The sequence below is a fragment of the Panthera tigris genome, chromosome B4 (genome assembly GCF_018350195.1).
Source record: "Panthera tigris isolate Pti1 chromosome B4, P.tigris_Pti1_mat1.1, whole genome shotgun sequence".
In the NCBI taxonomy this organism is placed as follows: Eukaryota; Metazoa; Chordata; class Mammalia; order Carnivora; family Felidae; genus Panthera; species Panthera tigris.
Window position 1 is genome coordinate 4,031,328 of NC_056666.1, and position 19,473 is coordinate 4,050,800.

The window sequence follows — 19,473 nt, forward strand, 5'->3', positions numbered from 1 at the left end:
AATACTCCTGTTTCTGTACTTCCTTACCAACATTTGGTATTTTCACTATTTTTTCATTACTTCCTTACCAACATTTGGTACTGTCACTATTTTTTCATTGTAGCTGTTCTAATAGGGTTATAGTGATATCTCACTGTGGTCTTCACCGGCTTATTCCTAATGTCTAGGGACGATGAAAATCTTTTCTTGTGCTTATTTGCCATCTCTATATCTTTATCAGCCAAACGTCTCTTCATGTCTTTTGCCCATTTTTGCACTGGGCTGTTTCTTTACTGTTGACTTTTGAGAGTTCTTTATGCACTCTATCAGTCTTTCAGATATACGGCTTACAATCCTTTCTCCGAGGGTTTACCTTGTTTTTGATCCTTTTCACAAGGGCATTCATACAACAAAAGTTCTTCATTTTGATAAAGTCCAATTTATCAGTTTTTCCTTTGAGAATCGTGCTTCTGATGTCAATTATAAGAACTCTTTGGCTAACTTTGATCCCCAAAAAATTCTGCTATATGTGTATTTTTTCTAACAGTTTTATAACTTTACATTTAAGCGCATAATAAATTTTGAGGGTTTATTATTTTTTTTTAAGGTATGAGGTTTATGTGGAGGTTCTTTCTTTTTGGCTTATGAATGTTCACTTGTTCCAATACTGAATAGCTTTTGCGCCTTTGTCGAAAATCAGTTAAGCGTTTTTATGTGGGAGGTATTTCTGGGCTCTCTGTCCTGTTCAATGATCTACATACATTCCTCTGCCTATAGCATGCCACTTTGATTACTGTAGCTATACACATAGTAAACCTTTACAGAGGTTAGAGTGATCTCTAGAACAACATTCTTCTTGTCAAGATTGTCATAGTTTTTCTAGGACCTGTGTCTTTACATACAAATTTTAGAACAAACTTGTCTTTGTTTTTTTTTTTTTTAATTTTTTTTTTTTAACATTTATTTATTTTTGAGACAGAGAGAGACAGAGCATGAATGGGGGAGGGTCAGAGAGAGGGAGACACAGAATCTGAAACAGGCTCCGGGCTCTGAGCTGTCAGCACAGGGGCCCGATGCGGGGCTTGAACTCACGGACTGCGAGATCGTGACCCGAGCCGAAGTCGGCGCTCAACCGACTGAGCCACCCAGGCGCCCCCAAACTTGTCTTTGTTTACCAAAACTTTGCCTGGATTTTATAGGAACTGTATTGAATTTATAGCTTAATTTGGGGAAAACACACATCTTTACTATGTTGACTCTTCTGATCCATGAACACGGTATGTCCCCCACTTATCTAGGACTTGTTTGATTTAGTTTAGCAGTATTTTGTAATATTCAGCACTCAGAACCTTTTTTAAAAGTATTTCATTTCCTTCGAAGTGATAATAAATGATATCATGTTTTTAATATAATTTTAAATGCATATTCACTGTTAATACATAGAAATGTGATTGATTTTTATGTGTTGACCTTGTGTCTTGCAGATTTGCTAAACTAACTTATTCTAGGATTTGGTTTTTTTTACATTCCTTGGGATTTTCTATATAGATAATTGTGTCATTTGCAAATAAGAACAGTCTTATTTCTTCTTTTCCAATCTATAAGGCTTCTTTGGTTTAATTTTTTTATAAAATGCTCTTTATCAAGTTGTATTCCTTGCCAAGAAATTTATCATGAATGGTAAATGGGTGTATTATTTTGCTAAATGTTTGTCTACATCAATTAATAGAATCAGATCATTTTCTTCTTCAGCCTGTTGATAAGATGGATTGTGTTGTTGAATGTTGAGCAAGTTTTGCATACCGGTAGTAAATTCCACTGGATTATGCTATATAAATATTTCTGCATATCGCTGTATTCTATTTCCAAATATTTTGTTAGGGATTTTTGAGTGTTCGTTACAAATATCATTTTTTCACTTTCATTTTTTTAACTCTTTGTCTTGTTTTGGTATCAGGAATATACTAGCTTCAGGAAGTAGGTAGAGAGTTAATATTTCCTCTTCCATTTTCTGGAAAAAAAATGTGGAAAATGGGTGCTAATTCCTCAAATGTCAGATAGAATTCTCCAGTGTTTGAAGATTTCTTTCTTCAAAGCTCTTACATTATAAATTCAATTTCTTTGATGATTATAGGTCAATTCACAGTATCCATTTCATCTTCACTGAGTTTTGACAATTTTGCTTTTTAAAGAATTGTTTCATTTCTTCTAAGTTGTTGAATTTTTGAGCAGAAACTTGCTTGTACTATTCACTTATTACCCATTAATGGCTTCTCGATCTGAAGTGATAGCACATTATATTCCTGATATTGGCAATTTGTGTCTTCCCTGTTCTTCATTTTAGTCAGTCTTGATAGAAGTTTATTAATTTTATTATTTTTTAAATAAATGCCTTTTTATTTAATTTTCTCTATGTTATTTTTCCAATTTGATTTCTACCTTTATCTTGATTATATAATTCCTTCTGATTGCTTTGTAATTATTTTTGTCTCTATCTTCTAGTTTCTTGGGGTAGGAATTTAGACTATTGATTTGATATTGGTCCTCTTTTCTTTTTTTAAAAGTTTTTATTTAAATTCCATTTAGTTAGCATACAGTATAATATTAGTTTCAGGTGTACCATATACTAATTCAACACTTCCCTACATCACCAAGCTCACGACAAGTGCACTCCTTAACCCCATCACTTATTTAACCCATAACCCCATCTACCTCCTCTCTGTAACTATTAGTTTTTTCTCTATACTTAAGAGTCTGCTTCTTGGGTGCCTGGGTGGCTCAGTCAATTAAGTGTCCAACTTTGGCTGAGGTCATGATCTCATGGTTTGTGAGTTTGAGCCCCACATAGGGTTCTGTACTGACAGCTTATAGTCCAGAGCCTGCTTCAGATTGTGTCTCCCTCTCTCTCTGCTCCTCCCTCCTCTTGTGTTCTCTCTCTCTCAAAAATAAATAAACATAAAAAAAGAGCCTCTTTCTTGGTTTGCTTCTCTCTCTTGTTTTTCCCTTTGCTCATTTATTTGTTTCTTAAATTCCAATTTAAGAATTGGAATTCCATTTAAGAAATTCTTAAATTCCACATATGAGTGAAATCATATGGTATTTTTCCCTGACTTATTTCACTTAGCATAATACTCTCAAACTCCATCCATGTCATTGCAAATGGCAAGATTTCATTCATCTTTATGGCTGAGTAATATTCCGTGTGTGTGTGTGTGTGTGTGTGTGTGTGTGTGTGTGTATACCACATCTTCTTTATCCATTCATCAGTCAATGGACACTTGGGCTGTTTCATAATTTGGCTATTGCAGATAACGCTGCTATAAATATCAGGGTGCGTGTATCCCTTTGAATTAGTATTTTTGTATTCTTTGAATAAATACCTAGTAGTACAATTGCTGTATAGTAAAGTAGTGCTATTTTTAACATTTTAAAGAAACTCCATATTGTTTTCCACAGTGGCTGCACCAGTTTTCATTCCCACCAACAGTTCAAGAGGGTTCCCCTTCTTCACATGCTTGTCAACACTTGCCATTTCTTGAGTTTTTGATTTTAGCCATTCTGACAGGTGTGAGTGATATCTCATTGCAGTTTTCATTTGCATTTCCCTGATGATGAATGATGTTGAGCATCTTTTCCTGTGTCTGTTGGCCATCTGGATGTCTTATTTGGGAAAATGTCTATTCGTGTGTTATACTCATTTTTAATTGCATTATTTGTTTTTGGGGGTGTCGAGTTACATAAATTCTTTATATATCTTGGATACTAACCTTTACTGGACATGTCATTTGCAAATATCTTCTCCCATTCACTAGGTTGCCTTTTAGTTTCGTTGTGAAAAAGCTTTTTATTTTGATATAGTCCCAATAGTACATTTTTGCTCTTATTTCCCTTGCCTCAGAAGACATATGTAGAAAATGCTGCCCTTGCCTCAAGAGACATATGTAGAAAATGCTGCAATGGCCAATGTCAAAGAAGTGCCTGTGTTCTTTTCTAGGATTTTTACAGTTTCAGGTCTCATATTTAGGTCTTTTGTCCATTTTGAATTTATTTTTGTGTATGGTGAAAGAAAGTGGTCCAGTTTCATTCTTTTTCATGTGGCTGTCCAGTTTTCCCAACACCATTTGTTGAAGAGACGATCTTCTTCCCTGCTTTGTCAAAGATTAATTGACCATAGAGTTGTGTGATATCGTTCCTCTTTTCTAATGAAACAATTTAGTGCTATAAATTTTTCTCTTACCACTGCTTTAGCTGCATCCCACACACGTTGATATGTTGTATTTTCATACCTATCCAGGTATAAGCATTTTTAATTTGTGATTTCCTCTCTGAAATTTTCCTCTGGGAAAAAAGATTTCCCCTTTAATGATTTCTAGCTGGTTCTCCTATGGTCAGAGGAAATTTTCTGTGGGACTTCAATTCTCTTAAATATGTTGAGGTTTGTTTTATAGTCCAAGATATGACTGATTTTGGTAAATGCTCCATAGGCCCTTGAAAAGTGTGTGTATTCTGCTATTTTTGTATGGAGTGATATACAGGTCAACTAGATTCTGTTGGTTGGTGTTAGTGTTGTGATGCTGATTTCCTCTCTAATAGTTCTAAAAAGTACAGATAGAGAGGTTTTAAAGTACCAAATATAACTGTGGAATTATTTCTCTTTTCAGCTCTATCAGTTTTTGCTTCTTGTATTTTGAAGTTCTGTTGCTTAGTGCACACACTTAGAATTTCTATGTCTTCCTTCTGAATGAATCCTCTTATCATTATATATTACCTCTCTTTGTCTCTAGTAATTTCCCTGGTTTCAACTTGACTTTTTCAAATCCTAATATAGCCATACCTACTTTTTGTTGATGATGTTTACATGACACATCTTGTTCCATGTTAAACCTACTCATGTCATTAAATTTTAAATGTGTTTCTTCTCACCTCCATATTGTTTTTTTAAATCCACTCCACCGGTATCTATTTTTTGATTAATGTACTTATATGATTTACATTTAAGATAATTATTAATATATTAACATTAATGTCTCTCATTTTATTAATTGTTCCCTGTTAGTTTTTCCTGGTTCTTGTTCCTTTTCTCTTTTTTTTTTAACTTCTTGCAGTTTAACATTTTTTTTTGGATTCCATCCTGATTTATGGATATTTGAATGTATTTATTTGAATAGTTTTTGTAGTTGGTCATTTCTGTGGTTATTACAATGTACATATTAACATATCACAGCCTTATGGTATCATCAGCTTACTATTTCAAATGAAGTCTGGAGATTTACTTCCATTTAGGTCTTGCCCCATTTTTGAATATCATTATCCTGGGTATCTAGTAGTGAGGTAATTTGTGTTTCAATCATTGAATATAATTTATAAAACTCATGAGAAAAAATACAGTCTATTGTATCTGCTTGTATTTCTCCTCTTAACATGTTCTTTCTTCTTTCCTAATGCTACAGGGTGTTTTATCACATTGTTTTGGATTAAAAAATCTCCTTTAAATAAACTTTATGGGTAGGTCTGAGAAATACAAAATCTTTAACTTTCTTTCACCTGAAATGTCTTATTTCTCTTTCATTCTTACATGATAGTTTCAGTGGATATAGAATTTTGGCTAACAGTTCTTTTGTGTCAGTACTTGACAATTTTTTCTATTTCCTGCTCTATGGTTTTCAGTGAGAAATCCACTGTCATTCAAACTTGTATTTCCTTCCCTATTATTAATGTGTCATTTCTCTATGACAACTTTCAATATTTCCTCTTTGTCTTTAGTTTTCAGAAATTTAATTATCATCTAGGCACACATTTCATTGGGCTTATCTTGTTTAGAGTTTGCTCAGCTTCTTCAATCTGCAGGATTGTGTCTTTCACCAAATTTGGGAAGTGTTCAGCCATTATTCCACCATTTTATTTCAGCGGTCTTTCAGCCCCCCCTTTTTTTTCTCTTATCATACAATCACTGGATCTTTTGCCTAGTCTCTGTTTTGGGGGGAGGGGGTTTCCTCAGTTTATGTTGCCCTTGTTCAAATTAGGTAGATTCTTTTGATCACTTATTGATCTGATCTTACCCACTGTCATCTCCATTCTGTTAAGTATATGCAGCAAAAATTTTTCCCCTGTCATTGCATCTTCTAGTTCTATAATTTCCATTTAGTTATTTTTCATAGCTTCCATTTCCTTGCTGAAATTCCACTTTTCATCTATTTCAAGAGAATTAGTAATTGATTGTCCAAGCACCTTATGACGGCTGCTTTAAATTCACTGACACATAATACTAATACTTAGCTTGGTGTTGGCATCAGGTGCCTACCTTTCTCATTCAAGTCGCATGTTTTCTTGGTTCTTGGAATGATGGGTTATTTTTCATTGTACCCTGGACATTTTGCCTATTATGTTAGGAAACTCCAGATCCCATTTAAATCTTTTATTTCAGCAAGTGGTTATCCTATTTAAGTTTAGCAACTGGCTCTGACTTGCTTTTGTGGATTGTGGTTGCATTGACAGTTTAATTTTCAGAGCGTTTGTAGTATTCCTTCAGTAAAATTGGTTTATCTGCTATTGCTGTGTTGTTCCTTCAATCCTGGGATCCCATGTCAGTGTGCCTTCCTCTTACATCTTTCAGAACTCCCTTTCATGAACAATTTGTAGGAACTATAGTTGTTCTTCATGGGAAGAATTAAGGCAAAACAAGTCTGTGTCATCTTTCCCAGACTAAAAGTCTTGGTTGTTTGTTTTTAACGGATAATCTACAGTTTGTATGGCTTGAGAAAAATCAAACATCTACTGATGTTATTTCATGCACTACCAGAAAATCCTGAAGAATTGTGGTCTCAGCACTTAACATATATAATAAACTGTGATGCTCCTTTTCAAAACCCAAGTCTTTTTTAATTTATTTTTGAGAGAGAGAGAGACGGAGTGTGAGCAGAGGATGGACTGAGAGAGAGGGAGACACAGAATCCGAAGCAGCCTCCAGGCTCTGAGCCATCAGCACAGAGCCCCACGTGGGGATCGAATTCACGAACTGTGAGATCATGAACTGAGTCAAAGTCGGATGCTTGACTGACTGAGTCACCTAGGCACCCCTCAAAACCCGATGTCTTAACTCCTGAAGTTTTTTCTTCTATTTTACACAACTTACTTTTTACTTGAGTGCTGAACATAATGCACATAAAATACAAAAGAAATTGAAATTAGTTCATTTTGTTGTTGGGGCTCCTTTTCATACTCTTCTTCATACATTAAATAACAATACTGAATCCCATATAAATGGCAACGCCCTGGATTACTGGTTCTCGAGGTGTGCTTCCTGGATCAGCAGTGTCTGTTATTTCCCAGATACTGGTTACAAATTAAAATTCTCAGTCCCTATCCCACACTTACTGGATCAGAAATTCTGTGATGCATGGCCCCCCAATCAATGGTTGTTTGTTTTTAATTTTTTTAACGTTCACTTATTGTTGAGAGACAGAGAGAGACAGGGTGTGAGTAGTGGAAGAGCAGAGAGAGAGGGAGACAGAATCCGAAGCAGGCTCCCAGCTCTGCACTGACAGGCTAACAGCAGAAAGCCCGATGAGGGGCTTGAACCCACAAACCACGAGATCGTGACCTGAGCCAAAGTCGGACGCCCAACCAACTGAGCCACCCAGGCCCCCACCAATCCATGTTTTAACAGTGCCTCCAGTTGATTCTGGTGCTGCAAAAGGTTGAGAAGCATTGCTCTAGATAACATTCAAATCTTATTTTCAAATTTAGATGTGTGTGTGTGTTCATTTACTGAGCATTTATCGAGGACTATTATGGACAGAACATTGTTCTAGACCCGATACTATCATAAAGAAGAGAGACGCAGGGGTGCCTGGCTGGCTCAGTTGGTTGAGTGTCTGACTTCGCTCAGGTCATGATTTCGTGGTTCCTGAGTTCGAGCCCCACGTCAGGCTCTGTGCTGACAGCTCGGAGCCTGGAGCCTGCCTCGGATTCTGTGTTTCCAACTCTCTCTGTCCCTCTTTTGCTCTCTGTCTCTCTCAAAAATAAACATTTTTTAAAATTAAAAAAAAAGAAGACAGATGCAATTTCTGTTCTCATAACTGTGTGTGGTATGCAGACTTGTAACTTTTTTTTTTTGTATTGACAGATACAACTGGGTTACAATTTAGGTATTTGTACTGAGTGTTCAAAAGCGTTTTAAAATCTAAGATGGATTCTGTATAAAATACACAATTTTAAGAAAACTATTATTACTTGAAAATGAACATATTATGGTAGAAATAATTCTCAAATTTCATGTAATTATACTTATTTTGTTCAAACTCATATTAATATGACACAGTTGCTATCACGGCTCATGACTGCTTACGAAATACTGTCTGTAATCATATTGTTCAAAAACTTTAAATAAAATTATAAAACATGATTGTTATCAACAAATAAGTTTTAGAAGAATAATTTATTTTCATTTTATTTTATCATAAGTGTACTCTTTAATCCTCATTCCTTATGTCACCCATTCCCCAGCCCACCTCTCCCCTACTAACCATGAGTTTGTTCTCTATAATTAAGAACCCGCTTCTTGATTTCCCTCTTTTTCTCCCCTTTTCTCATGTGTTTCTTAAATTCCACATGAATGAAATCCTATGCTATTTGTCTTTTTCTGTCTGACTTCTTACACTTAGCATTATACTCTCTAGCTCATGTTTTTGCAAAAGGTAAGATTTATTTTTTATGGATGTATAATATCCCTGTATATATATATATCCCCCTATATATTTATCCCTCTCTCTATATATCCCTATATATATCCCTCTCTATATAGGGATATATATAGAGAAGGATATATATAGAGAGAGATATATATAGGGATATATAGAGAGAGGGATATATATATAGGGGGATATATATATAGGGGGATATATATATATACAAGGAGATATATATATATATAGGGATATATATATAGCGGGATATATATACATATATATATATATATATATATGGATATATATATATGGATATATCCTTCACCTCTTCTTTATACATTCATCAAATGATGTAAACACTCGGGCTGCTTCCATAGTTTGGCTGTTATAAATAATGCTCCAGTAAACACATGGATGCATATATCCCTTTGAATTAGTGTTTTTCTATTCTTTGGGTAACTACCCAGTAGTGCAATTACTGGATCATAGGGTAGTTCTATTTTTAACTTTTTGAGGAATCTCCATACTGTTTTCCACAGTGGCTGCACCAGTTTTCACTCCTTCCAACAATGCAGGAGGACTTGTTTTTTCCTACATCCTCACTGACACCTGTTGTTTCTTGTGTTTTTGATTGTAGCCATTCTGACAGGTATTAGGTGATAACGCATCGCAGCTTTGATTTGCATTTCCCTGATAATGAGTGATGTTGAGCATCTTTTCATGTGTCTTTATCTGTATGTCTTATCTGGAGAAATGACTGTTGCTGTCTTCTGCCCACTTTTTAATTGGTTTATTTGGATTTTGTCTGTTGCGTTGTATCCATTCTCTAGATATTTTAGATACTAACCTTTTACCAGATATGTCATTTGTAAGTATCTTCTCCCATTCAGCAGGTTGTCTTTCAGTTTTGTTGGTTGTTTCCTTCACTGTGCAGAAGCTTTTTATTTTGATGTGGTCCCAAGAGTTTATTTTTGCTTTTATTTCCCTTGCCTCAGGAGACATATCTAAAAAGAAGTTGTCATGGCTAATGTCAAAGAAGTTACTGTGTTTTTTTCTAGGATTTTTATAGTTTCAGGTCTCCTATGTAGGTCTTTAATCCATTTTGAATTTATTTTTGTGAAAGAAAATGGTTCAGTTTCATTCTTTTGCATGTGGCTATCCAGTTTTTCCAACACCATTTGTTAAAGGGACTATTTTTCCCCAATGGATATTCATTCCTACTGTGTTAAAGATTAATTGACCATATAATTGTAAGTTTATTTCAGGGTTTTCTGTTTTACTGATCTATGTGTCTATTTTTATGCCAATACTATACTGTTTTAACTACTATAATTTTGTAATATAACTTGAATCTGGAATTGTGATACCTCCTGTTTTGTTTTTCTTTTTCCAGACTGCTTGGGTTATTCAAGATCTTTGTGGTTCCATACAAATTTTAGGTTTGTTATAATTCTGTGAAAAATGTTGTTGGTATTTTGATAGGGATTTGCATTAAAATGATAAAACACGATGTTATCGACAAAAATATTTTAAAAGAATGATTTCTACAAGATTCTTTGCATCTACTTATACTTACATCGACCATAACATAAATTTAGTGAGTTCTGTTAGCACGACTTGGAATTTTTTTTTTTTTTAGAGACATGGCTACTGTGATGGAAAACTGTCACTCCTTAACATGTCAGCCGTGTAGCCTAAGAGTTGCAGTGTGCAGGGGCGCCCTGGTGGCTCACTCAGTTAAGCGACTGACTCTTGATTTTGGCTCAGATCATGATCTCATGGTTTGTGAGACTGAGCCCCACATTGGGCTCTGCACTGACCACATGGGGCCTGCCTGGTATTCTCTCTCTCTGACCCTCCCCCCCCCCCAAAATAAATAAACTTTTACAAAATACAATTGCATTGTGCATACTTTTCACCCACAATGGTGCAGGGACTAAACAGAAAAGGAAACTGGTGGAAGCTGAAACAACATTGATAATTCATATATTTTACATACACAATATACTTTTCCTTAATGGAGGATAGATTTGAAAGACCCAATAGGAAACATAAGAAAGAAACTGGAAATACTTCTTGGCAAGCAGGATGCCAAACAAGTGGAAAATTGATAACATTTCTCTATGGAGTTATACTTTCTATTTTTCAGCTTGCTTTCTAATCTTATATACTAAGAGGAAAAGAGACACTGTGTAGTTTTTTACAAAATAAACCTGTAATTATTTAAGGATTAGAGTCCACCAACCTTACTGGTTGAAGGCCGGGGAAGCGAGCTGGGGGGTCTGGGCCAAAAGGGCAGCGTGACCGGTGTGGGTAACAGTGGGAGAGAGCCAGTGTGGTGCGGATTCTCATAAATTCTTGTTTGATTGTGTTGCTCTTGAGGAGCCTTTGAGACATCTGAGTGGAGATGTCAAGTAAGCATTTTGATCTATGATACGGCCCTCAGCAGAGGAGTCCGGGGCAGGGAGCGTTAACATGCTGAGGGTAATTGAAACCAGAGGCTGGAAAGAAACATCCGGGGAGAGAATGTAGGGAGGCAAAAGAGGAGGACTTGGAAAGTCTTACAGAACTTCATCATGTCTTAGTCAGGAGGCTGGCAAGGAGCCAGAAAGGAATATAAACAGGGACTTGCGATGGGATGCCAATCAGGAGAGTGTGAAATTACAGAAGCTGAGCATGAGAACTGTTTGAAAGACACTACAAATGAGAGAGTGTTTTAATACTGCTGGAAGAGCTGGCTGAAAAAGCATCATTCCCTCTGTCCTTTTGAAAAAAACAATTCTCAGTACAGAGACCAGATTAGAGTATATTGAAGGTGACTGGAGAGTGAAGAAGTGGAGTGAGAATAGACAAAGCTTTCAAGGAATTTGACTCTGGAGACAAGGGAAAGAGGAGAATTCCATCTGAAGATGCTGTGGGTTAAAAGGGGCTTCACTTTTTAAAAAAGGCATACTGCTTCTTGAGTATGCTTATTAACAGATAGCAGATAACTAGAAAGTTTGGAAGACGGAGGGGATGCACAAAGGACAGTGGGAAAAAGCAGATTCAGGGGGAGGGCTCTGATTTAGGCACTAAAGTGTACACCCACCTCTTTCGTGCAAACTGGAAAGCGGGAAGTGTAGACACCAATGCAAGCATTCCGTAGACTTCAAAGGACGCAGTGAGTTTCACTGGCTGATGTGCTCGATGTTTTCTTTTTCTGAAAAATTAAGATGAGATCATCTGTTGAGTTTGTATTTTTGTCGGGAGATAGTTGGAAAACAGTGCAGAAACATTAAAAAGTAATTTTGGAGTCAGGGAGAGTGATTTGCCTGAGGAAGTAGAGTATGAGTGCCTGGCAGTGGCATGAGTCCAGCCACATTAAAAAAAAGAGTATGTTACAAATACGTGTGTATAACACGTACATATTTATGTATATATGCACATGCATAGATACACACACGAGTACACACATAAATATGATGCGGCCTAGAGGGTAATATCTATATATTATCTCTGTGTAGATAGGCGCAGAGAAAGGTCTATAAGCATTTGAACGTAAAGAATTGGTCACTGATATCATATATTTACATATCTGATACTCATGCATATAGTACCACCTTCTACGATGTATTAGCATATCCATCTATGTGATAAAATTTAAGGTGGATTTCAGTTTATTTCTTGTACTTTTATTCATTTTTGCACATGATGAATGAGCATGTATTGTCTTTGCACTAAGGCAAAACAACAGGAAAATTATTCTGTAAGTTAAATTGACTGTTATCTGTAAAAGAATTGACTGTAATACCTAATTATATATCTGTACCTTGTAGTACTTACTCAACTCTAAATAATTCTGAGGTGCAATGTTTCAATAAGCTCCAACCTCAATTAGGAGTTACGACCAGAAAACACAGTGATATAGCTCCTATTTTATGAAGGTGTGTTTTCCTACAGTTTCCTTTTTATGTTACTAACACCAAAAATTATTGAACCAATTATATAGCTTTTTCATGCTTCAGCAAAGTACAGAGCCAGTTAATTAATATCCATAGGATTCTCTGGCTCCATTACCATAGTGAATGGACAAGGAACTAATTCTGGGATTTAACATTAGGTATTACTCAAGAAAAAATTCTCTGATATGTAATAAGTCTGGAAAGCTGTTGATGAAATGGAGTTGAACATCAGGTTTAGGTCTCCTGGCTTTTTATTTTTACTTCAGGAGTTTTCAGACCCTTTAAAGTTTCCTCTAAGGTAGAGTTTGCAGTGTTTATCAGTATTTACTTTCTCAGAAAATCAGCATGTGCCAGTGTGTGTGTGTGTGTGTGTGTGTGTGTATGTGTGTGCATGCATGTGTGTTTATGTGTGTATGAGATGCACCTGCAAGTGTCTCATGGAAAATATTTTGCAAAATGAGGGATACTGTTTGATGCCACATCTTAGTTCTTAGAGTTCCCTAAATTTATTCAATTTCAGATATTTTAAATTTACATTATTTTGCTTACTTATCCAGAAGATGGCTTAAAATTTTAAACAAAGGAGAATCAACAAACAACCTTTGAGTCATAAGATAGCACTTTTCTTCTTACCAGTCACCTGGATTATTATAACAAGACTTCCAAAAATAACATTGTCTTTTAGTTTTCAATCTCCATGCTAAAATTGAATTATAATATTGAATTATACATAAAATATATAAAACTATATATAATCATATATAAAACAAATTATGTATCTTAATTGTCAGATTGGCCAAAAACAAAATTTTCAAATCAATTAGAAAACACTAGTAAAATGACTTCACAGAGATGTGGAATTCAAGGATTTTCTACCATTTCAAATTTGTGAGTACCTTGATTACTTAAAAAATAATTAATAAGAATTAAAATATTGTAAGTTGTAGTCCATTGTTTAATCCCTTTAAATTAAGTATGTAACAGTGGGTAATCAAACGATTTGCACTGAATTAATAAGAGGAAACCAAAGCATTTAAATAAGAAAGAATGGATCTATAATAGTAATAATACCTGAGAACTAATGACATTCCTGTTAGCCATCATTTTATACACACACACACACACACACACACACACACACACACACACACACAAACACGTATCCTATGTGGTGCTCAACTGGGTCCAATATTTTAAGTGATTTTCAAATGCTCTGTATTTGGTAAAATAAAACAAGCTTTAGCAAATCAAATTTCCTTGAATTTTATATTTATTTATTGGAAAACTCAGTCCATGTGTTTCTGATTCTTTAACCTTTAAACTCATCAAAACATTTATTTTGGAAATGATACTTACACTAAGTTCCCCATCCAAAAATGTGGGGGTAGATTTTACTCTGAGGAAATTATTCAGAAAAAATGGTTCAAGATAAATTTGGGCTTTCAAACCAGTAAAGTTTAAATAGTGAATTATTCTAGACAAATTTTCCCCTAATATTTACAATTATAAATTATACTCTGTATTACAAAAGTATATAGGTTCACTTTTCCTGTTCCTGTAGACAGTCTTTCAATTTATTTGTTGTGTCTAAGAACATATCTTTAAAAAAAATTTTTTTTAATGTTTTTATTTATTTTTGAGAGAGAGAGAGAGACAGAGCGTGAGCAGGGGAGGGGCAGAGAGAGGGAGACACAGAATCTGAAGCAGGCTTCAAGCTCTGAGCTGTCAGCACAGAGTCCGACGTGGGGCTCAAACCCATGAACCTCAAGATCATGACCTGAGCCAAAGTCAAAAGTTTAACCAAATGAGCTACCCAGGTGCCCCTGTAATATATTAATTCTTGAGCAATGCTGTTGCTTGAAATTTCTCATAGCCAGACCAATTGGAACTACATCCATGACTAAAATTCTGAGATTAACAAATGTTTGCTTAGTAATATATTTTAACATACGGTGTTTTATTAGTTTCAGGTGTACAATATGGTGATTCAACACTTCCATACATCACTCAGTGGTTATCCTTAATCCCTATCATCTATTTCACCCTTTCTCCCACCCACCTCCTCTCTGTAAAGCATCAGTCTATTCTCTATAGTTAAGAGTAGGTTTCTTGATCTCTTCTTCTCCCTTTGCTCATTTATTTTGTTCCTTAAATTCCACATATGATTGAGATCATATGGTATTTGTCTTTCTTTGACTTATTTCACTCAGCGTTACACTGTCTAGCTCCATCCATGTTGTTGTAAATGGCAAGATTTCATTATTTTTTATGGCTGAGTAATATTCCATTATATATATACACATATATACACAAATGATGAACACTTGGGCTGCTTCCACACTTTGGCTATTGTAAAGAATGCTGCTATAGACATAGTGGTGTATGTATCCCTTTGAGTTACCAGTTTTGTATTCTGCTGGGTAGATATCGAAAAGTTCTATAACTAGATTATAGAATATTTCTATTTCCAATTTTTTGAGGAAACTCCATACTCTTTTCCACAGGAGCTGCATCCATTTGCATTCCCACTAACAGTACAAGAGGGTTTCCCATTCTCCAAATCCTCGCCAACACCTGTTGTTTCTTGTGTTTTTTTAATTTGAGCCATTCTGACAGATGTGAGTGATATCTCACTGCAGTTTTGATTTGCATTTCCCTGATGATGAGTGATGTTGAGCATCTTTTCATGTGTCTGTTGGCCATCTGGATATCTTCTTTGTAAAAATGTCTACTCATGTATTCTGCCTATTTATTAATTGGATTATTTAGTTTTGGGGTGTTGAGTTTTATAAGTTCTTCACATATTTTAGATACTAACCCTTTATCAGGTATGTCATTTGCAAACATCTTATCCCACTCAGTAGATTGCCTTTTAGTTCTTTTGATTGTTTCCTTCACTGTGCAAAAGGTTTTTATTTTGATGAAGTCCCAATAGCTTATGTTTGCTTTTGTTTCCCTTGCCCTAGGAGACATATCTAGAAAACAGTTACAACAGTCAATGTTAAGTAAGTTACTACCTGTGTTCTCTTCTAAGATTTTTATGGTTTCACATCTCTCATTTAGGTCTTTAATCCATTTTGAATTAATTTTTGTGTATGGTGAAAGAAAGTGGTCCAGTCACATTATTTTGCATGTGGCTGTCCAGTTTTCCCAACACCATTTGTTGAAGACTATCTTTTTCCCATTGTATATTCTTTCCTGCCTTATCAAAGATTAATTGACTATACAGTTGTGGGTTTATTTCTGGGTTTTCTCTTCTGTTGGTCTATGTGTCTATTTTTGTGTCAGTACCATACTGTTTTGATTACTATAGCTTTGTGTTATAGCTTGAAGTCCAGAATTGTGATGACTCCAGTTTAGTTTCGCTTCTCTTTTTCAAGACTGCTTTGGCTTTTGGGGTCTTCTGTGATTCCATACAAATTTTAGGATTGTTTGTTATAATTCTGTGAAAAATTCTATTGGTATGAAAAAAAGTTTTTTTTAATGTTTCTTCATTTTAGAGACAGAGACAGAGTGTGAGCAGGGAAGGGGCAAAGGGAGAGGGAAACACAGAATCCAAAGCAGACTCTAGGCTCTGAGCTGTGAGCACAGAGTGTGACACAGGCTTAACTTAGCCACCCAGGCTCCCCAAATGTTGATATTTTTATAGTGATTGCATTAAATGTGTAGATTGCTTTTGGTAGTATATTTTTTTTAAATTTTGTTCTTCCAATCCATGAGCATGGAATGTCTTTCCTTTTTTTGTGTGTCATCTTCAATTTCTTTCATCAACCTTTTATAGTTTTCAGAGTATAGGTCTTTCACATCTTTGGTTAGGTTTATTCCTAGTAATCATTTTATTTTTGGTGCAACTGTGAAAGGGACTGTTTCTTTAGTTTCTCTTTCTGCTGCCTCATTATTGGCATATAGAAATGGAACAGTTTTCTATACGTTGATTTTGTGTCTTCTGACTTTACTGAATTTGTTTATCAATTCTAGCAGTTTTTTTTTTTTTTGGTGTAATCCTCAGTGTTTTGTACATATAGAATCATGTCATCTGCAAATAGTGAAAATTCTACTTCTTCCTTACCAATTTGGATGCCTTTTGTTTCTTTTTGTTTTCTGATTACTGTGGCTAGGACTTCCACTGCCATGTTGAATAAAAGTGGTGAAAATGGATATTCTCATCTTGTTCCTGACTTTAGAGGAACAGGTCTCAGTTTTTTTCCCATTAAGGATGATGTTAGCTGCAGGATTTTCATCTATGACTTTTATTATGGTGAAATACGTTCCCTCTACACCTACTTTGTTGAGGGTTCTGTCATGAATGGATGTACTTTGTCAAATGCTTTTTCTCCATCTACTGAAATGATCATATGGTTGTTATGCTTTCTTTCACTGATGTGACGTATCATGTTGATTGATTTGTGAATACTGAATCTTCATTGCAACCCAGGAATAAATCCCACTTGATCATGGTGAATGATTTTTTTCAATGTATTGTTGGACTAGGTTTGCTAGTCTTTCATTGAGGATCTTTGTGTCTGTGTTCATCAGGGATATTGGTCTGCTGTTCTCTTTTTTAGTGATGTCATTGTCTGGTTTTGGTATCAGGGTAATGCTGGCCTCATAGAATGAATTTGGAAGTTTCCCTTCCTCTTGTATTTTTTGGAATAGTTTGAGAAGAATAGGTATTAATTCTTCTTTAAATGTTTTGTAGAATTCACCTGTAAATCATTAAGTCTTAGACTTTTGTTTGTTGTTTTTTTGATCACAGATTCAAGTTCTTTGCTGGTTATGAATGTGTTCAAATCTTCTATTCCTTCCTGTTTCAGTTTTGGTAGTTTATATTTTTCTAGGAATATATCCATTTCTTCTAGGTTGTCCATTTTGATGGCCTTTTTTCATAATATTTTCTCATAATTCTTTTTATTTCTGTGGTTTTTGTTATTACTCCTCTCTCATTTCTGATTTTATTTGAGTCCTTTCTCTCTTTTTTTTGATACATTTGGCTAGAAGGGTATCAGTTGTATTGATTTTTTTTCAAAGAACCAGTTCCTGGTTTCATCAATATATTCTATCATTTCTTTTTAGTTTATATATCATTTATTTCTGCTCTATCTTTATTATTTCCTTCCTTCTGCTGGTTTTAGGTTTTGTTTATTGTTCTTTTCTAGCTCCTTTATGTGTAAGGTTATGTTGTTTGTTTGAGATTTTTCTTGCTTTTGAGGTAGAACTGTATTGCTATAAACTTCCCTGTTAGAACGACTTTTGCAGCATTCCAAAGTTTTTGGACCATTGTATTTTCATTTTCATTTGTTTCTATGTACTTTTTAAACTTTTTCTTTTATTTCCTGGTTGACCCATTAATTATTTAGTAGCATGTTATTTAACCTATGTGTATTTGTGGTTTTTCCAGCTTTTTTCTTGGGGTTGACTTCTAGTTTCATAGCATTGTGGTCAGAAAAGATGCATGGTATGACTTTGATCTTGAAATTGTTGAAGTTTATTTTGTGGTCTAACATCTGATCTATTCTGGAGTGTTACATGTGCATTCAAAAGAATGTGAATTCTGCTACTTTGGGATGGAATGTTCTGCATATGTCTGTTAAATCTATCTGTTCCAGTGTGTCATTCAAAGCTATTGTTTCTCTGTTGATTTTCTGTTTAGATTATCTGTCCATTGATGTAAGTGGGGTGTTACAGTCCCCAACATTTATCACATTATTATCAATCAGTTCCTTTATATATGTTATTAATTGCTTTATGTATTTGGATGCTACTATGTTGGGTGCATAAACATTTACAATTATTATAACATCTTGATTGTCATCTGTATCATATAATATCCTTCTTTGTCTCTTTTTACAGTCTTTCTTTTAAAGTCTATTTTGTCCAATTAAAGTATCGCTACTCAGTCTTTTTTTTTTTTTTGACATCCCTTTTCATGATAGATGTTTCTCCATCTCCTCACTTTCAACCTGCAGGTGTCTAGGTTTCAAATGCATTTCTTGTAGGGAGAATATAGATGGGTCTTGTTTTCTTATACATTCTGTCACCTATGCCTTTTGACTGAAGCATTAAGTTCATTTACATTCAAAGTAATTATTAATAGACATGCGCTCATTGTCATTTTTTTAATTATTGTTTTGTAGTTGTTTATGAAGATTTTCTCTGATTCCTTCTTATCTTTCTCTTTTTTCATGCTTTGCTGATTTTCTTTGGTGATATATTTGGATTTCTTTCTCTTTTTATTATTTACATATTAGTGGTTTTTGATACAGAGTTACCAGTAGGTTTGTATATAACCTCTTCTGTATATAGCAGCCTGTGTTAAGTTGATGGTAGTTTACGTTTGAACCCATTTTTTACTCCTCTCTTCCCCATAGTTTAGGTGTATGTTGTTTTATTTTACATTCTTTTATTTTCTGAGTTCCTTGGCTAATTTTTCACAGAAATATCCATTTTTATTGCTTTTGTCCTCTCCTTTCCACTCAAGAGTCCCCTTTAATATTTTTTGTAGGACTTATTTAATTGTTAAGAATGCTTTTAGTTTTCGTTTGTCTGGAAACTTTTTATCTTTTCTATTCTGAATGATAGACTTCTTGGATGGAATATTCTTGCGTGCAGATTTTTCCAACTGAGCGCTTTGAATATATCATGCCCCCTTCCAGCTTGGAAAGTTGCTGCTCTAAAATCCCCTGCTAACTGTATGGGGTCCCCTTGCATGTCACTGTCTTTTGTCTTGCTCCTTTAAATTTTTTTATCACTACATTTTGCAAATTTAATTATAATGTATCTTGAAGTGCATCTGCTTTTGTTGATTTTCTTGGGGTTTTCTGTGCCTCCTGTATCTGGATATGTTTCTTTCCCCAGATTAGGGAAGT

General features: G+C 34.8%; 1 protein-coding gene across 1 annotated transcript in view; it reads right to left on the reverse strand.

Annotated features, from left to right (window-relative positions):
• LOC122240209 overlaps nucleotides 1-19,473 on the reverse strand; it is a 201,145-nt gene that overhangs the window by 143,363 nt on the left and 38,309 nt on the right. Inside the window, exon 4 of the mRNA XM_042990999.1 lies at nucleotides 11,755-11,865. Within this exon, the coding sequence (XP_042846933.1) occupies nucleotides 11,755-11,865 (111 nt within the window). The remainder of the gene's footprint in view (nucleotides 1-11,754; nucleotides 11,866-19,473) is intronic.